This window comes from Lithobates pipiens, unplaced genomic scaffold (assembly GCF_037356315.1).
Source record: "Lithobates pipiens isolate NorthernLeopardFrog02 unplaced genomic scaffold, aLitPip1_a1.2 Scaffold_3, whole genome shotgun sequence".
NCBI classification, from domain to species: Eukaryota; Metazoa; Chordata; class Amphibia; order Anura; family Ranidae; genus Lithobates; species Lithobates pipiens.
This window is the reverse complement of record NW_027507790.1, coordinates 99,974,606-99,993,505: the sequence shown is the minus strand read 5'-3', so window position 1 is coordinate 99,993,505 and position 18,900 is coordinate 99,974,606. Positions and strand designations below refer to the sequence as shown.

General features: G+C 45.1%; 1 protein-coding gene across 1 annotated transcript in view; it reads right to left on the bottom strand.

Annotated features, from left to right (window-relative positions):
• KREMEN1 (kringle containing transmembrane protein 1) overlaps positions 1-18,900 on the bottom strand; it is a 234,155-nt gene that overhangs the window by 46,478 nt on the left and 168,777 nt on the right. Inside the window, exon 5 of the mRNA XM_077462082.1 lies at positions 9,350-9,503. Coding sequence (XP_077318208.1) covers positions 9,350-9,503 — 154 coding nt within the window. The remainder of the gene's footprint in view (positions 1-9,349; positions 9,504-18,900) is intronic.

The window sequence follows — 18,900 nt, the reverse complement described above, 5'->3', positions numbered from 1 at the left end:
ACTATGGCTGGGTATCTCAGAGTATGGCTGGGTATCTCAGAGTATGGCGTTGCAGAGTACTGCGTTGCAGAGCATTGCAGGGTATTGGCGGGTGTTGCAGAGCATTGCAGAGTGTTGCAGGGCATTGGCGGGTGTTGCAGAGCATTGCAGAGTGTTGCAGGGTATTGGCGGGTGTTTCAGAGTGTTGCGGAGTGTTGCAGGGTGTTGCAGAGTGTTGCAGAGTGTTGCAGGGTGTTGCAGGGTGTTGCAGAGTATTGCGGAGTGTTGCAGAGTGTTGCAGAGTGTTGCAAGGTGTTGCAGGGTGTTGCAGGGTGTTGCAGGGTGTTGCAGGGTGTTGCAGGGTGTTGCGGAGTGTTGCAAGGCATTGCGGAGTGTTGCAGGGCATTGGGGAGTGTTGCAGAGTGTTGCAAGGTGTTGCAGGGTGTTGCAGAGTGTTGCAGGGTGTTGCAGGGTGTTGCAGGGTGTTGCGGAGTGTTGCAAGGCATTGCGGAGTGTTGCAGGGCATTGCGGAGTGTTGCGGAGTGTTGCAGGGCATTGCGGAGTGTTGCAGGGCATTGCAGAGTGTTGCAGGGCATTGCAGAGTGTTGCAGGGCATTGCAGAGTAATGGCAGGGTATTGCAGAGTAATGCAGGGAATCGAGGGGTTAATTTTCGGTGAGCAGCGATGTGGGCACTGCAGATGCAGCCCACATCGCTGCTGACACCGATCTCTTCCCCCTCCGCTGTACCGATCGGTACAGAGAGGGGGAGGGAGGAACTGGCGTCATAACATGACGCCGGCTTGTTTACAAGTGATCACTCCGTCATTTGACGGAGCAATAACGTGGTAAACGGCCGCGATGAGCGGCCGTTTACCGTGATTCGTGATGCGCCGGGTCCACTGGACCCAGCGGTCGCGGATGCTCTCGTGTGCGCGCCCCAGGGGGCGCGCGAGAGCAGAGTTCTGGGAGGCCGTTAATTAACAGCCTCTCAGAGTTAAACAACCGCCCTGAAGCCGTTAATCAGCAATGGGCGGTTGTTAAGTGGTTAAAGTAATAAGTGGTGTTGCGCTCCTAAAATTATCATTTGAAATTCATAACATAATTATCATATATCTGAATGATGCTAGATACAGAGTAGGTTATATAATATCCAGTGTCTTTTGTAATAAAGTGCTATTGTGCAAAATCAAAGCAATCTAATCCACAATGTGCAAAATAATTAAATAAATAAGAACAGATGTAATTAGCAGTCTAGCTAAGTGCAAATAAATATATGTGCAAATAAGCAAAATATATAAATACTAATCGGTGCAAAAATTAATGTACAAATAAATAGAGCAAATGTGCAAATATGCAGAAGAAAATGCCAAAAAGAAGGGCATAAATAGAGTCCAAAGTGAGATATGGAGCTCTTCAGGGTCCACTGTGCAAAATAGTGCAAGTGTAACAGTGTTTTACAGGAACACTGAGTGATAATATAATAATATCCAGTGTCAGTGTGACTTTTTAGTGCAGCAGGTGTCTTCAGTGTCACTGACACTCGTGGCTGTGCTAAATAATTACCTTACTGCTGTAAGGTAAACAGCATGTAGAGGAAATAGGGAGAGTTTTAATCCCTTCAGATTGTAGTATTCCTACATGTCCCTACTATGTCTGAAGCAGAGCCAGAGGGGATCCTTTCTTTTTCCTTCCGCTGAATAGGTGTCTATGATCACTCACATGTTCAATGTATCAGGATATAAGAAGGGGGATACAAAGAGCCTACCATGGCGTAGTATATTTTCAACAAAGATGAAGTTTATTAATGAAATAATCGAGAACTCACATTTCCATGTGTGGATCCCGCAATGTTAAAACGAGCGCCGAGCTCGTAACTGACCGTCTCTTCCGGTGTCTGTCTGCCTCAAGGTATCCTACGTATTACGTCACAAAACACGTGACTTCCACTGGTCACGTAGACTGTTCGTGACTTCAACTGGTCACTGTCATGGTTATGCATTAGAGTTGTTCTCCTTACCTGTCTGCATGTGTTCATTTCTAGAGACCAGCCGAGCTTCACCTGACTGCTTTTATTTCCTTCCTCTGGAATGGCTCCACCCTAGCCCCTATCAGACTACACTATATTAACCTTTGCACTGCTAGCCTATCCTGCTAATCAACCTTTGTGTATTAGCTTCCTGTTTCCTGTCGTGTGCTCTGCTTCTGATTTCCGTTACCGACCTTGGCGTGTTCTGACCATCCCTGCTTGCCTGTGACCCTGACCTATTGGCGTGTACCCGACTATTCTGTTCTGCTTGTGGCCCCGACCTTGGCTTTGTCCCTCACCATCCCTATCCTCCTGTTACCTACTGTGGGTGTGAGCTGGGGACCCTGGGGGTCGCGACCTGGAGCCAGTTGCAGCCAAGACCATCTTCACCACTCGAAGCTCTGGTGAACACCAGCTGGCTCTTAGACTCCGCGCCCCGGGGAATCTTACGCTCTTACCCCAGTGGGATCTGTCCCCCGTCTGCAGCCGTCAGCCGTAGGGTCCACAGCCTTGCGGTGCATCCCCAACCCTACGGTGTGCACCTGTCACCTGGGCTCTAGGTGACCTGACAGTTTGATCAGCCATGGACCCGGCTGACGTGCCGCTCCCTGCAGTCGATCCATTGCAGGGCATAGTGCGGAGACTCGAGACCCAGGAATCTAATCAGACTCAGGTGATGCGATTCCTCCAGGATCTGGCTTCTCGCTTCGAGCAGCTACAGGCTTCCTTGGGAACCCCGAACCCGCAGCCTCAAGTACAGTCTGCGACTGCACCTATTGCACCAGTCGCATCCACGCATTCATTAGTACTGCCTGCTCCGTCCCGTTTCTCTGGGGACTCCAAGGCCTGCAGGGGCTTCCTCAGCCAATGCACCATTCATTTTGAGCTCCAGCCTCAAAACTTTCTATCCGATCGGGCAAAGGTAGCCTATATCATTTCCCTCCTCTCCGGTGAAGCTTTAGCCTGGGCTGCCCCCCTGTGGGAGAAAAATGATCCAGTGGTTTCCAGCCTGTCCGACTTCTTGAAGCTCGTTCGTAACATCTTTGAGGAGCCAGCTCGGGTTTCTTCTGCGGCTAGTGCCCTTTTACGCCTTCGCCAAGAATCTGGTTCAGTGGGCCAATATGCACTTCAGTTCCGTATCCTTACAGCGGAATTGAGCTGGAACAATGAGGCCCTGGTCGCAACCTTTTTACATGGCCTCTCAGACCGAGTGAAGGACGAATTAGCAGGAAGAGCTATCCCCGCCGGTCTAGACGAAGTCATTTCCTTATGTAATCAAATTGACATTCGCTTCCAGGAGAGGTCCTTAGAAAAAAGACGCCAGCACCCCCCAGGTTCTAGTCAGCCTGAGCTTTTTCCCCGTCGCCCTGTGGAGCATCCTCCGTCTGCTGAGGAGCCCATGCAGCTGGGCCGGACCAGACTAACCCCCGAAGAACGTGCTAGACGCAGAACTCTGGGCTTGTGTCTTTATTGTGGGGGAAAGGGTCATTTTCGTGACTCCTGCTCGCTCCGTCTGGGAAACGCTCGGGTCTAATACATTTGGAAGGTGGAGTATTGGACCCAGAAACATCACCTTCTCGTCTCCTTCTTCCGGTGTTCCTCCATGTAGGCACTTCTCCCCAATCAGTCCTAGCATATCTGGACTCCGGGGCTGCCGGCAATTTTATGGACTGGAGAACTGCCTCTTCTATGAAGCTTACCCTTTCTCCCCTCGCTACTCCACTAGTAGTCTCGGCAATTGATGGCACTGTGCTCCCAGGGGGTCCTATCCGTTTCCAGACGCTACCTATTAGGATGTCGGTAGGGATACTCCACCAGGAGTGGATCTCCTTCCTCATCCTACCCAAGGCCTCTACCCCCATTGTATTGGGTCTTCCTTGGCTGCAGCTCCACTCGCCACATGTGGACTGGGTATCTGGGCAGATCCTGGCCTGGGGTCCTTCGTGTTTCTCGTCTTGTCTTTCCAAGGTGACCCCCAAGAGGAAACTTCCCATTGCTACCACATCTGTCTCGTCCGATCTTCCTGCGGCTTATAGCGATTTCCGGGATGTGTTCTGTAAGAAGTCTGCTGAGGTACTTCCTCCTCACAGATCTTTTGACTGTGCTATTGACCTTGTCCCTGGAGCAACCCTGCCCAGGGGTCGTACCTACCCTTTATCCATTCCAGAGACCCAAGCCATGTCTGAGTATGTCGCTGAGAATTTGGAGAGAGGTTTCATCCGGAAATCCTCATCGCCTGCAGGAGCAGGGTTCTTTTTCGTTGCCAAAAAGGATGGCACCCTCAGGCCCTGCATTGACTATAGAGGTTTAAACGCTGTGACTATTAAAAACCGTTACCCCTTACCTCTAATATCTGAGCTATTTGACAGGTTGAAGGGGGCTTCCATTTTCACTAAATTGGATCTCAGAGGTGCATAAAATCTCATTCGAATACGAGAAGGTGACGAATGGAAGACCGCATTTAACACTAGGGACGGGCATTACGAGTACTTGGTTATGCCTTTTGGTTTGTGTAATGCTCCAGCTGTGTTCCAGAACTTTGTCAACGAAATATTCAGGGATCTACTGTACCAGTTTGTTGTCATCTATCTGGATGACATTCTCATCTTTTCCCAAAATCTGCCTGCTCACAGAAACCATGTACGCACCGTACTTCAGCGCCTTAGAGAGAACAATCTCTATGCCAAGATGGAGAAATGTTCCTTTGAATGTTCCGAGGTCCTGTTTCTGGGATGTTTTGTTTCTAGTGAGGGTCTTCGCATGGATCCCGGAAAGGTCTCTGCCATTACCAACTGGCCCCTTCCTGCTAGCCTCAAGGCCACACAGCGCTTCCTTGGCTTCACAAATTATTATAGGCAGTTCATAAGGAATTACTCTTCCATTGCTGCGCCTATTATCGCTTTGACCAAGAAGGGTGCTAATGCCAAAGACTGGTCTTCCGAGGCTGTCTCTGCGTTTCACGATCTGAAACAGGCCTTTGTCTCTGGACCCCTCTTGAGGAGACCAAATCCTGAAGACCCATTTTTTATTGAAGTAGACGCTTCTTCGATGGGGGTGGGAGCTGTGCTTCTTCAGGACTTTGAGAAGAAATGTCAACCATGTGCGTTCTTCTCCAAAAAAAATTCTCAGGCAGAGAGAAATTATGCCATTGGTGATCGGGAACTTCTCGCAATTAAATTGGCGTTGGAGGAGTGGCGTCATCTCTTGGAAGGTTCCCCTCACTCCATAACGATCTTTACTGATCATAAGAATCTACAGTACCTACAGAATGCTAAACGTCTGAACCCCAGACAGGCCAGGTGGAGTCTCTTCTTTTCTCGTTTTAAATTCACGATTACGTACAAACCTGGTTCCTGCAACGGTCGAGCTGATGCGCTCTCTAGGTCATTTGACACCTTGGACGAGGAGTCCAACCCTGATCCTGAGCCGATCATTCCTACCTCTTGCATTGTTGCCCATTCTACCACCCTGGAATCAAAGATTCCTCCTGGTAAGACCTTTGTTCCCACGGAGCTAAGAACCAAGATCCTTCGTTGGGGACATGATTCCAAGATGGCAGGTCATGCTGGGTTCCTCCAATCCTTCCTGCTTATCAGTCGTCACTACTGGTGGCCTAATCTCCGCTCGGATGTTAAAGACTATGTTAAGGCTTGTCACGTCTGTGCTCAGTCTAAATCTTCCACTCAAGCCCCTGCTGGTCTTCTCATGCCCTTGCCCATTCCTAAGGAGCCCTGGTCTCATATTGCCATGGATTTTATCACTGATCTTCCACTATCGGAGAATAATACGGCCATTTGGGTAGTAATCGATCGGTTCTCCAAGATGGCTCATTTTGTTCCTCTTCCTGGTCTCCCTTCTGCCCCTGCCTTGGTTCCCATTTTTGTACGAGAGATTTTCTGCCTTCATGGTGTTCCTTCGCATGTCGTCTCGGACAGGGGTGTGCAATTTACTTCTCGTTTTTGGGGAGCCTTTTGTAAATCCCTCGACATTACCTTGGATTTTACCTCTTCTTATCATCCCCAATCCAATGGCCAGACTGAGAGAGTTAATCAGGAGTTAGAGGTCTTTCTCCCTACCTTGGTCTCTGCCCATCATGATGATTGGGCATCACTATTACCGTGGGCTGAGTTCTCCCACAATAATCATGTTAACGTCAGTTCTCAGAAAACACCCTTCCTCACTGTTTATGGAAGACATCCTCAGCTTCCCCTTCCTATGATTTGTTCTTCTGACATTCCAGCTTTGGCTACTGTTCAGGAATCATTCAATTCCATGTGGGCTGACGTTCATGATTCCCTCCAGAAAGCTGCCAACAAATTCAAGAGTTTTGCTGACCGTCGCAGGCGTAAGCCACCCTCTTTTCAGCCAGGAGACAAAGTCTGGCTCTCCACCAGGAACATCAAACTCCGGGTTCCTTCCCTCAAATTTGCCCCAAGATTCATTGGTCCATACACCATAATTTCTAAACTGAATCCGGTTTGTTTCAAGCTCCAGATTCCCAAAAGCCTCAAAATCTCTAACTCCTTCCATGTTGCCCTTCTAAAGCCGTTAGTCCTCAATAAGTTCTCTCGTCCCTCCCCTACCATAGCACCGGTCTCTGAGGATGATCAGGAGTACGAGGTTAGCCAAATTTTGGATTCCCGACTCTGTAGAGGCATTCTCCAGTACCTCGTGCACTGGAAAGGTTTTGGTCCTGAGGAGAGGTCGTGGATTTCGGCTTCCGAGGTCTTTGCACCTCGTCTGTTGAGGAAGTTTCATTTGAAGTTCCCCTCTAAACCTGGTCCCAGGCGGGGGAGGGGGAGGCCTCGTAAGAGGGGGGGTACTGTCATGGTTATGCATTAGAGTTGTTCTCCTTACCTGTCTGCATGTGTTCATTTCTAGAGACCAGCCGAGCTTCACCTGACTGCTTTTATTTCCTTCCTCTGGAATGGCTCCACCCTAGCCCCTATCAGACTACACTATATTAACCTTTGCACTGCTAGCCTATCCTGCTGATCAACCTTTGTGTATTAGCTTCCTGTTTCCTGTCGTGTGCTCTGCTTCTGATTTCCGTTACCGACCTTGGCGTGTTCTGACCATCCCTGCTTGCCTGTGACCCTGACCTATTGGCGTGTACCCGACTATTCTGTTCTGCTTGTGGCCCCGACCTTGGCTTTGTCCCTCACCATCCCTATCCTCCTGTTACCTACTGTGGGTGTGAGCTGGGGGACCCTGGGGGTCGCGACCTGGAGCCAGTTGCAGCCAAGACCATCTTCACCACTCGAAGCTCTGGTGAACACCAGCTGGCTCTTAGACTCCGCGCCCCGGGGAATCTTACGCTCTTACCCCAGTGGGATCTGTCCCCCGTCTGCAGCCGTCAGCCGTAGGGTCCACAGCCTTGCGGTGCATCCCCAACCCTACGGTGTGCACCTGTCACCTGGGCTCTAGGTGACCTGACAGTCACGTAGCAGACAGCTGAGCGGCCAGCTCAGAAAAGGAAGGGCTGGGCCCAGCCCTGACACACTGCATCTATGGAGACAGAGGTTGTCACCCAGACTGGCCTTTAAGCATGTGTTTCTCTCTTCATCTCTACTACATGGGAGGGATTAGTATGTAGGTGAGGTGCAGCGGGGCATGGCGACAACAGTTCACAACAATCCGGGGGGAGACTGCCCAGCCAGGTGCACTCACGATTACAGCAACGTGAACAGACCAGGTTCCAGCTAGAATGACAGCATTTGTAGAGAGGGGCAAAATGCAGCCTGGCCATTTATACCCAACCAGGAACATATCCAGAAGGTTGTGACCCTACGCTTTCCATCTAGTCATGAACCCTACCGCTAGCACTGTCCATAACAGATGGGGTAACTTTCCCTGCACTACCCTGGGGGACAGGGTCTTAAATAGCTGTTGACCCAAGATGGCTACCAGAGTCACATGAGGCAACAGCATCCAATGGAAATGCTTCCCCAGTGACCCAGAAAACCATAGAGGAACCGTGTTCATCATGACTTTCTCTCCAGCTGCAGCGCTCCAGTATCTACAGTATTTGGGTTTGTTCTTGGGTTTATCTATGCTATGAGAACCTTCCAGCCTTGAAGCCTTCTGCTACAAACCATCTCCCTTCGACTACAGAACAAGTACATAATCACAGACACTCATGAGAAGGTAAACTGAGGGAGGCACGGGACGCAGTATGTTCTAATCTGCTCACACTTCATGTACATTTCTGAAACACATCTACTGAATATAAACATACAACAGTGTTAATGTTTAGAATGACTGTTAAAATATGCTAAACCAAGATGAAGCAAGAACATGTTTAATAAAATAAAAGTAAACATTGAGGAAATGAATGTGATAAGAGCTTTGAAGTATATTTATACATTTTAATATGATTTATATTGTATTGTATCATCTCTCAAAGTGACCATTTCACCATCTCTTCAAGGCATAACGTTAGTTCAAAGAATATATTATATATATGAAGTTGGGCGATCCAGCCTTGACACAATACTGACACAGTGACACAATAATCACAACATGCTGAATGGCTTTTATTCAGGGTAAAGAATCATATCAGGCTGTCCCCAGACCTCCCAGGTTGTGCTCCCTTCCCCAGTGGTTGCAGCATTGCAGCAGTATTCTGGATGGAAACAAATAATTAGACCTCCCAGGCAAAGCTACATAGGGAAGCTGCTAAAGACCAGCAAACTGATGTTGCCACGGGTCTCCTGTATTTGGTCATGCGATCTGTGTTGGAAATACTGGGTGGAGATATATGGAGCACTGTAATTTGTGGCATATAATGAGCAGGACGCTTATATAACAGCACATTTTGGCCTAGCATGCTCTCTTTACTGCTGAGTGCTATTGAGGCACGATGATTGAGCAAAGAGGCAAAGAGGCAAGGCCCAGTAAGGCAGGCAAAAGATTACAGTGGAGCCCTTCCATTTTGAGCTACACCACTGCCCCTAGTAAGGGGCATATTTTAGAGTGCCACTTGAGTGACAGCTCTGTGCTAGGGCTGCTGAACTTGCCAGCGCCCAGCAGCAAACTCTGACTACACAAGGGCAGCTTTTACAGGCATAAAATAAGTTGAATGCATCTACAATCTTAATTATTATACTTTTTTTTTTAATTAATGGGCCGGCGAGTATTATCCTCAAGCTTTAATGACATCTGTACTAAACGGGATACACTATATGGCAAAAAGTTTATGGAGACCTAACGATAACACCTATTTGAGCTTGCACCCAGTTCCAAAACCACAGACATTAATATACAGTTAAAAGTTTCACCTTATATCTTAGCCATATATGACTATGCATCTAAGAAGAAAAAAAACAACAAATGGGGCTTACAATCAAACAGGATAATTCGCCCATCTCCTCCGCATGATTGTGTGTGATCTCCAAAACATACGCTGTTACAATCGGTACTTGGTGTTTCTCCATGTTTTCTGTAGTCTGCATTGTTTCCACAAAAGCACGCAAACCCCGACTCCAATCCAGCAAACTAAAAGTAATAAAAATAAATAGTCACATTGCATTTATATTAAATAAAAAAAATATTGATCTGAAAAATGGGTGCAAAAAGTAGAAGCTAAAGTGATTTTGGTAATACCATTTACCAACACCTATTAAGGCTCATACAGTCAACTGAAAGGTATATACGTAATGTCGGATCAATTATAAAACTTCCTACCTATCATCAGACTCGATAAGCCCACAGTGTGAGACACCTTTCATATTGCTCAAGCATACATTTATAAACAGTTTCCGTTTTATCTATTTGGCACTTGGGTCTCCCTAGAATCTTCCTAGAATCTACCTATTCATGCTTCACAAACTATAGGAGGCATAAGGAAGGTCAAACACTAGCTTTTTTATCACCATTAAAAAACTTGCTTTTTTTTTTTTCAATTATCTAATAAAAAAGTAAGTATATGTGTCAGTTTTTCCGTTTTTTTTTTGGTATTAAACCTCTAACCTATCTACTGCTGCTGCACATCACTGCTTTGTGAATAGTACCATCAAATGGAGCATAATTGGCAATTGATAGAGGGGGGGGGAGGGGGGTGAATAGATGTTAGTGAACTGCAGTAAAACAAATTTTGTGTTCTTTCAATCTGCTAAACACATCAAAAGTTCTTACATGTAAAGGCAATGCATTCTTATGACACAACTGCTGTTATTTAATAGAGGCATTATTAAATACAATTTAGATAATTTACTGTTTACCCATACCGTTTAAATATCTCTGACAGGATATTAAGGGTCTGGGCTGCCATCCAACCACTTAGTCGGTTGAATTATTTTTTTTTCTGTTTGCATCATGTACTAAGTGACGATCTTTCCGTAATTTCAGTTCCCTCCAAAGGAAATATCCAACCGGAAAGACTGAAAGACACACCTTTTTCCATGGTGAGTGCGAGTGCTAGAAAAGTTCAGTAGGGAGTGTGTGGGTATATAAGTTAACAGGGTGATGAGGAGACATGGCCATCAGATTCACCAGGAATGCCTGGGAATATGAAAAAATCTACTCACAGTCCTCAGCAAGGTAGTGCATCTGAACTACCAGTTGAGTTACTGAAATCAGGCTTTGGATGACACTGGCAATCCTCCAAAACTCTTCAGTCTTTAAAACAGAAAGGTTACAAATATCCATAAAGCTAGCAGAAAAGGCCCAGCCAATGGCCGGTTCACATGTACAACTTCTTCCAGGTAACTAGTGAAGTGGCCATTTATTGGGCTTCTCTTTTTACAGAAGACTGTGAATGCCCCTCATTTCTTGTATCTCAATAATTTGACAGCCGTTACATGTTGTCATTGAACAAAGTCAAGCCCTTCTAATTTATTTTATTGATATCTATGTAATAGACATCAACTGGAAATACATTTTTTTATAAATGTGTGCGTCAATGTTTAAAAAATACTGTAATTATATACTGTCTCTATACTGTATATTTGCTCACTTTACACACAGGCTTCCTGCTGTGCAGGACCTTACTTCTCCTCTTCACAAGTCTTCTGACTTATTAAAAACAATAGACTCATTGTGTGGCTTATACCTTAACAGATGGTAAACTGATTGTAGAGCCAATCTACAAATTGTTATAATTAAATCTGAACAGCGTTAAAAATAAATAAACAGTTGAAAAGCATCTAAAGCAGCCCATACATTAGTCATTTTTATTTTCGTTCAAACACCAGTAGATTGACTTCTATACATCCAGCCTGCCCATACATGGATCAAAATTCGTATGGTCCCTGCTGAACTGGCCAAAATGTGATCTATGTTTGGCCGGCCAGGTGAACTGTTTCAACTGCCAAGGTAGTTCTAAAGCTGGCCATAGATGGATAGAAATTCTGCCAGTTCTACTGATCAACTGCTCATGAATGGGCTTGATTGAAAAATGTAGTTCAGTAGTCCAGCTAACTTCTCCGCTGTCAGAGTACAATGACACAGTGGGGAGGATTCCCCTATCCACCTTGATGGGAAATCAGTTCAGTTTTTTCATTCAGCATGCTGTATGATTAAGGAAAACTGAGCCATGAATGGTCAAAAAAAGGAAAAGTGTGACCATGAAGGGCCCTGTTATTGTGAGAATATAGGAAAATGTGGCACAGGATTCACATTAAGGGTTAATGCGAGGTTCAGAACTATAATTTGTAAGTCGGTGAAAGCTGAGTTTTTGGCTTTATATGGATTTTGTAGTTCTGGATCTGAACTTTCAATCCTGTGTCTGGGTTTTGCTAGATGCCTGCCACCTTTCTGAGTACACAGGTGTGCAGGGTCAATAAATACTCAAGTCTGAAGATAGCTCAGAGCTCCCAGTTGGAGACCACTACCAGTGTGAGAGACTGAAGATCTCACCTAGGGGTCAGAGGAGCTACAGTTAGGAGCCAGGCGACAGAGAGTCTCACCCAGGGGACAGAGGGCCCCAAGCCAAAAGCCAAGAGACAGAGGATTTCTCACCCAGGGGTCAGAGGGCCCTAGCTAGAAGCCAATAGACAGAGGGTCTCACCCAGGGGTCAGAGGAGCCCAGCCAGAAGCCAAGAGACAGAGGATCACACCCAGGGGTCAGATAGGCCTAGCCAGAAGCCAAGAGACAGAGGGTCTCACCAAGGGGTCAGAGGTACCCCAGATAGCAAACAGGAGATGGGAGGTCTTGTTGCAGGAGTAAGGGTTGCTCCTATCTGGGTGTCAGGAGAATTCCAATCCATAGGCCAGAAGTGGGCCATGCAGCAGGGCATTGTGACTACAGTGCATTTGGAAAGTATTCACAGCGCTTCACTTTTCTCACATCTTGTTATATTACAGCCTTATTCCAAAATAGATTTCAAGCTCCATCGGGTTGGATGCGGTGCACTGCCATTTCCAGACCTCTCCAGAGATGTTCAATCGGGTTCAAGTCTTGGCTCTGGCTGGGTCACTGAAGGACATTCACAGAGTTTTCCTGTAGCCTCTCCTTTGTTATCTTGGCTGTGTGCGTATGGTTGTTTTCCTGTTGGAAGATGAACCTTCCCCCTAGTCTGAGGTCCAGAGTGCTCTGGAGCAAGTTTTCATCAAGGAGGTCTCTGTCCACTCCTGCATTCATCTTTCCCTCGATCCTGACTAGTCTCCCAGTTCCTGCTGCTGAAAAACATCCCCACAGCATGATGCTGCCACCACTATGCTTCCCTGTAGGGATGGTATTGGCCAGGTGATGAGCCATGCCTGGTTTCCTCCAGAATTTCTGAACTTAAAGTAGAACTATATGCAAAGCTTTTTTTTCTTTTTGGACAGAGTAAGGGAGGGTTATTACCCCTGTCAAATGTGTTTTCGACATCTATGTCCCATTGCAGAGATTTCCCTTTATTTCCTGTCTCATAGCCAACCAGGAAGTGAGAAGAAATAACTGCAAATTAAGGGAATTCCTTTCGGGAACCCAGGCCATCAGAACTAGTGTCCCCATTAAAAGATTTCCCTACTATTACTTTTCTGGGGACAACCTAAAATTTGGGATTTTATTTTACTTTCAATGATAATGGTAAACAGGACAAATGGAGAGGGTTGAATCTCCTTAATGGGGGGTAGAGACAGCAATAAAGACCAATGCCACGTACACACAATCGGATTTCTCATTGGAAAAAGATATGGCGGCTTTTCCGACGGGATTCCACTCAAGTTTGCCTTGCATACACACAGTCACGCAAAAGTTAGTTGAAATTACGACTGTCAAGAACGCAATGACGTACAACACTACGACGAGCCGAGAAAATGAAGTTCAATGCTTCCGAGCATGCGTCAAATTGTTTCCAAGCATTCATAGGAATTTTGCACGTCGGAATTGCCACAGACGATCACTTTTTTGGATAGGAACTTTTCCTGACCGAAAAATTGAGAGCATACTCTCAATATTTTGATGGCTCGAATTCCAGCCAGCAAAAGGCTGATGGAGCATACACACGGTCGCATTTTCCGACGAAAAACTCTCATCGATCTTTTGCAGGCCGAAATTCTGATTGTGTGTACGTGGCATAACAGGAGTTCTAATCCCTCTCTACTCTAAAACTAAAAAATCTTCAGTGTAAAGGGGAACCAGCCAAGTCTTCATGCTGGTTAAAGCCCGTTTCACACATATGTCTTCCGTTTTGGTCAGCAGGGGATCTGTCTGCTGATCCCCTGATGATCTGAGCATAACGGTCACAGACAGAGCCCGTCCATTTCTGCGATCCACCTGATCTGATCCAACTACATGGAGGAGAATAGAAAACTGGGATTAAATCAGATTCTGGTGCATACCGTACGCTAGTCCTATAATGGTTCTGAATGAATACATAACAGGTTTTAAAGATGCTTTTTGAAAGATCATAACAATTTATTACAAATATTTCTGCAAATATGATGGCAATCCTCACCTTTAACTAAAATAGAACTACCTTGGAAATCAGAATATCATCTATCATTTCTTGTGACAGTTTATGTAAAACTCACTTCAAACATCCACCGAAGCACATGGGTATGAAATATGACCGGTCTGAGTAGTGTGAATTGAAATGTCATGGTAAGGAAGCCACTCCCTATGTGGAGCTGATTTACACAGGTACAATAAAACCCTGTCAGTCATCTTTACACCTGCCCCTATACTAGCTTCAGGTAGAATCATAGCATCTGCCTTACGCTGCATTTTTTTTAAGGTTGCTCACCATTAAGGCTTGGTTCACATCTATGCATTTTTTTATACTTTTTGCAGAAACGCACTACAGTACATTTAACACGGTTTCCTACGGGACACGTTCACATCTTTACTTTTTTTAGCAGCTGTCTTTTTGGAAAGTGTCAGGGCCTTTTCTAAAAGCAAAACGGTGCATTTTTGGTTCAATAGACTTGCATTTTGAGTTTTTTCATCTACCCAACAACAAATTGGGTAAAAAAAAAAGCATAAAAATTTAAAACGCCTCAAAATATGCACAAAAAATGCTTCATAAACGTGTGTACAAAAATGCAAAACAAAAAGCACTGCTTAAATGGATCAAAAGCAAACTGCATAAGTGCGAATCAAAACTTAGGTCTCATTCACATGGTCGATCAAGGTCAGACACCAACAAAAATCAGCATACAGTTGCGCAGGAATCACAGGTGCTTGTGATCAACCACGGCCAAGACACCCATACAAAGCAATAACAGGCTGAGAGATGCCCCTGTCCCAGGAGAGATTGGACCTAGAAGTTGTTTCATAAAGCCATAGCATTTTAATGCAGTCATATATACTTTCTGTTAGGTAGCCCGACTTTTCCTTGTGGCCTAGGCTCTTGGAGATGGCTTAATGGAGGACCTCGCCGGCGGGTAACTCATAACTCATACAGACACGATTGGTATGCTGAAATGGTTACAATCTTTTAATTCTGGTTTTGCCGTTTTTATATTATTTTTACAAGACTCTGCCCCAATTTTTGGGGACCAATCAAAATTATACACATTAGCTCACATTATTCATTTAGCTCATTATTCTGTAATGTCTTGTGACCTTAACCTCTGTATTTCAAAGCTTAAGTTCAATAGTTTCTTACTTTCTGTTATCGTCTGCTGACCATGACGTGCCAGCCACAACTTCCTAAAAACCAAGTCTAGCCTCAGTAACAGTGTACAGAGAGGAAAACCACAAACAGATGCGTCCTGAAACAAAGACATTTTTACAGAAATAGATAGACATGATCATGAGATAATTCAGTATTAAGCAATCTATCATGAGATAGATTTTCAAGTTAAAATTGTATCAAGTTAAAGTTTCTCTAAATTACTTAAACAGAAGATATTGGGCATACCAGAAGCAAGCAGTGTTCTCATACTTTCCTATCTCCATGGTCCAGGACATATAGGTACCACCGCCCTAACGAACATATACACAAAGTCTTTCTGTACAAACAACTTAGATCAAAACACTGACATTAACATCTATTCCCAACAGGAAATGTACGTGAAAAATCTGGTAAGTATGCTACAGGAAATGAACGAACATGTCTCTGTCACCTTTTCTCCTCTTTCCACAGAGCCGACACACCCCTTCATCCCAGGAGATCAAGTGCTAGTCAAGCAACTGGCCCACAAAAAGAGGATCGGACCAATCTACTCTGGACCTTGGAAGATAGAGAAGGTTTCCAGAACTGCTGTACTGACCGATCTAGGAAACACCTGGATCCACGCCAGCCGGCTAAAGAAGTGTCCACAGCAACCCCAGACCCCAGACCCGCCTCCAGCACCCCAGGACTCCTCTGACCAGGAACAGCAACCAGACTTGAAGGACGTTCAAGAAGGCATAAAGCAAATCTCTCTGAACGAGACAAATCCCACACCTACAGGAAGAAACGAGTAACAGAACTTTGTACACAGTACCTGACAAAAATGATTTCCACTTTTGTGTCAGGAAAAACATTATGCCTCTGGACATGTCTGATTCTGATAGTATTCATACCTGTTTGGTTAATAGCAAATTGTGTGTACCATCCAGAAGATTCAGGGCTATTAGAAGGCATATGTGGGAAAGCACAGACAGCCAATGCACCACCTAGTTTAAAATATAAAAGAAGTATACACCCCACTGAACCCCCTTCAGGTTTCACCGACAGAATGTTGTTGTTAAAGTTTAAGTACAGTTATGCACAAAAGTCTGGTTTTAAGAAATGTTGGATATGCAGCAAACTCCACCCTAGTACAGCCAGAATCCCATTAATGGCCATTCCCTTAAACATCACTCCTTTCCTGAATGGAACACCCCCTATTGTTCTTGTATGCATGCTTCATGTTACTCAAATGCCTCTGCAGGAAGGGTAGCGAAGCACGTTCTGAAACCATGAAGCTGACTTCCATTTCCAGAGATCCCACTGTATGGTACGAGAGTCAGGAACATGAGGCCGGAGGATATGAATCCATGAGGCCTAACGAAATGGGTAGAGAATGACCATTTCGATAATATCGAATGGTCAAAGGGAGGATTGTAAGGAGATTCCATAATACATTGCGTTATTGATTGTTGATTCTGATTATTGCTTTTACCCTGGAAATATATTGCTTATACCAATACAGGATTGCTAATCTGTTTAAGTAATTTAGAGAAACTTTAACTTGATACAATTTTAACTTGAAAATCTATCTCATGATAGATTGCTTAATACTGAATTATCTCATGATCATGTCTATCTATTTCTGTAAAAATGTCTTTGTTTCAGGACGCATCTGTTTGTGGTTTTCCTCTCTGTACACTGTTACTGAGGCTAGACTTGGTTTTTAGGAAGTTGTGGCTGGCACGTCATGGTCAGCAGACGATAACAGAAAGTAAGAAACTATTGAACTTAAGCTTTGAAATACAGAGGTTAAGGTCACAAGACATTACAGAATAATGAGCTAAATGAATAATGTGAGCTAATGTGTATAATTTTGATTGGTCCCCAAAAATTGGGGCAGAGTCTTGTAAAAATAATATAAAAACGGCAAAACCAGAATTAAAAGATTGTAACCATTTCAGCATACCAATCGTGTCTGTATGAGTTATGAGTTACCCGCCGGCGAGGTCCTCCATTAAGCCATCTCCAAGAGCCTAGGCCACAAGGAAAAGTCGGGCTACCTAACACTTTCTAGGCAACTGCTGCACTCCCAGTCGGCTCTTTTAGACCCCTTTAACAGTGTAGACCGCCCCGTGCTATCGGTAAAGCACCGTTTGTTTCAGCGGTACTTTACCGGCGCTGTGCAGGCGGGAGCAGGGTACTTTTAACCCCAAATATGGGGTTAATAAGGGGTTAAAAGCACCCAGAAAAAGGCCTTTACAGGTGCTTCGGCAGCGCTGCCCATTGATTTCAATGGCAGGGGCGGTTTAGGAGCATTGTATACACTGCTCCCGCACTGTACCAAAGACGCTGCTTGCAGGACTTTTTTTTCTGTCACACTGGGGAAGCATGGGAGGCAGTTTACAGGCTCTTTACAGGTGCTATTTTAAGCACTAAAACACCTTCAGTGTGAAAGTGGTCTTAGTGGCCCCTATGCAATATGGACCTCTCCTTAAAGAATTCTATATATGTTTATGCAACAATATGATCATTCAATAAAATGATTGTTTCAATTAAACAAATGTATCTTACAAATTATCCAAAAGTTAATCAAATAAACAATATTTTTTATTCAAGGTTAATAATTAGTCCTGGCAAAAAATCCAATTGATTATAACTGTTTCGAGAGAAACATTGTTTGAAACAGTTACATAATTTCTCTTTACATGTGTGGTAAGTGTAAGAAAAACTGTCATCCTTTTATGATAGTAGTTCATTTTTAGCTGCATAGACCCAAAACAGGTAAATTGTACGTTGCGTACTATTCCAGAAAAAAAAAGCAAGTAAGTGGTGGAAAAACAAGCACCTTAATTGGTGGCAATCTGGACCTTTTTACTTTACACAGGTTTACTCTCAATGTGGGAAGCACAATAGGCAGGCAGGTGGGTTCCAGTCCTGACAGCTCTGCCTTTTTAGACCATGATCTAGGTGCTTATGCCTCCAGTACTGCAGGCAATGTACCAACTGTAGCGGGTGTCTCATTTCTCCCGTGACCCGCAAAGCTGGCCATAAGATTTTTACAGAGGGAGAGCTACCTGCCAGTTTCTGAGAGAGGTTTATTTCCCCCTCCCTTTTCTCTTTACTTACTGCATGTTAACACAGGCATCTGCTCACTCTCTGTCTTCCTCCCATGTACTCCTATTGGCAGAAGAGGAGCCAATTAAAGGCACAGTTACAGCAGCCAATCAGAGGGGCTGTGCTAAGCTGCAGGAATCAGCTGCAAAGGACTCCGGATTATGAAGTCTCAGCACAGAGTGGCCTCACTGACTCTGAGCTCTGCTGGCAGGAAAGGAGAGACTCCATTTTGGTTCTCTGATAATTCAGTCAGCACGAGGCGGAGGACGAGATCCTACCTGAGGGAGAGATGCTGTCTCTGAAGAGATTTCACCGTGGAATTCAGGCCTCCGCCGCTAGTTGGGACATCCAGCCTGAGAGAGTGGGATCCCAGGTGCACATTCAGGCGTATCTGCACCGACGGTGAAGCTTTCCAGTTTGAGGTGACCAGTCGGGTCATCAGAAGAGCATGTTGTTTCAGGATGTTTCGTTTGGGCCTTGACTGCAGGATTTGGTGAGAGGGCTTTTGCCCATTTGTAGGAAACAGGGACACTGCAGCACAGGAGGAGTTAATTGAACACTGTATACAGACATCATTGCTGGTAGTCATATTGCTGACATTTGTAGTGTCACAGGGATAAAGGATAAGGCCATCCATTTCTAGGGACACTGTATACAGACATCATTGTCCTTTTACCCTGCTGAGAAAGATCCTGCCTGCTTCACTTGATAATCTGGGCCAGTTGTGTTGCTTGGCCCTGCTATACAGGAGT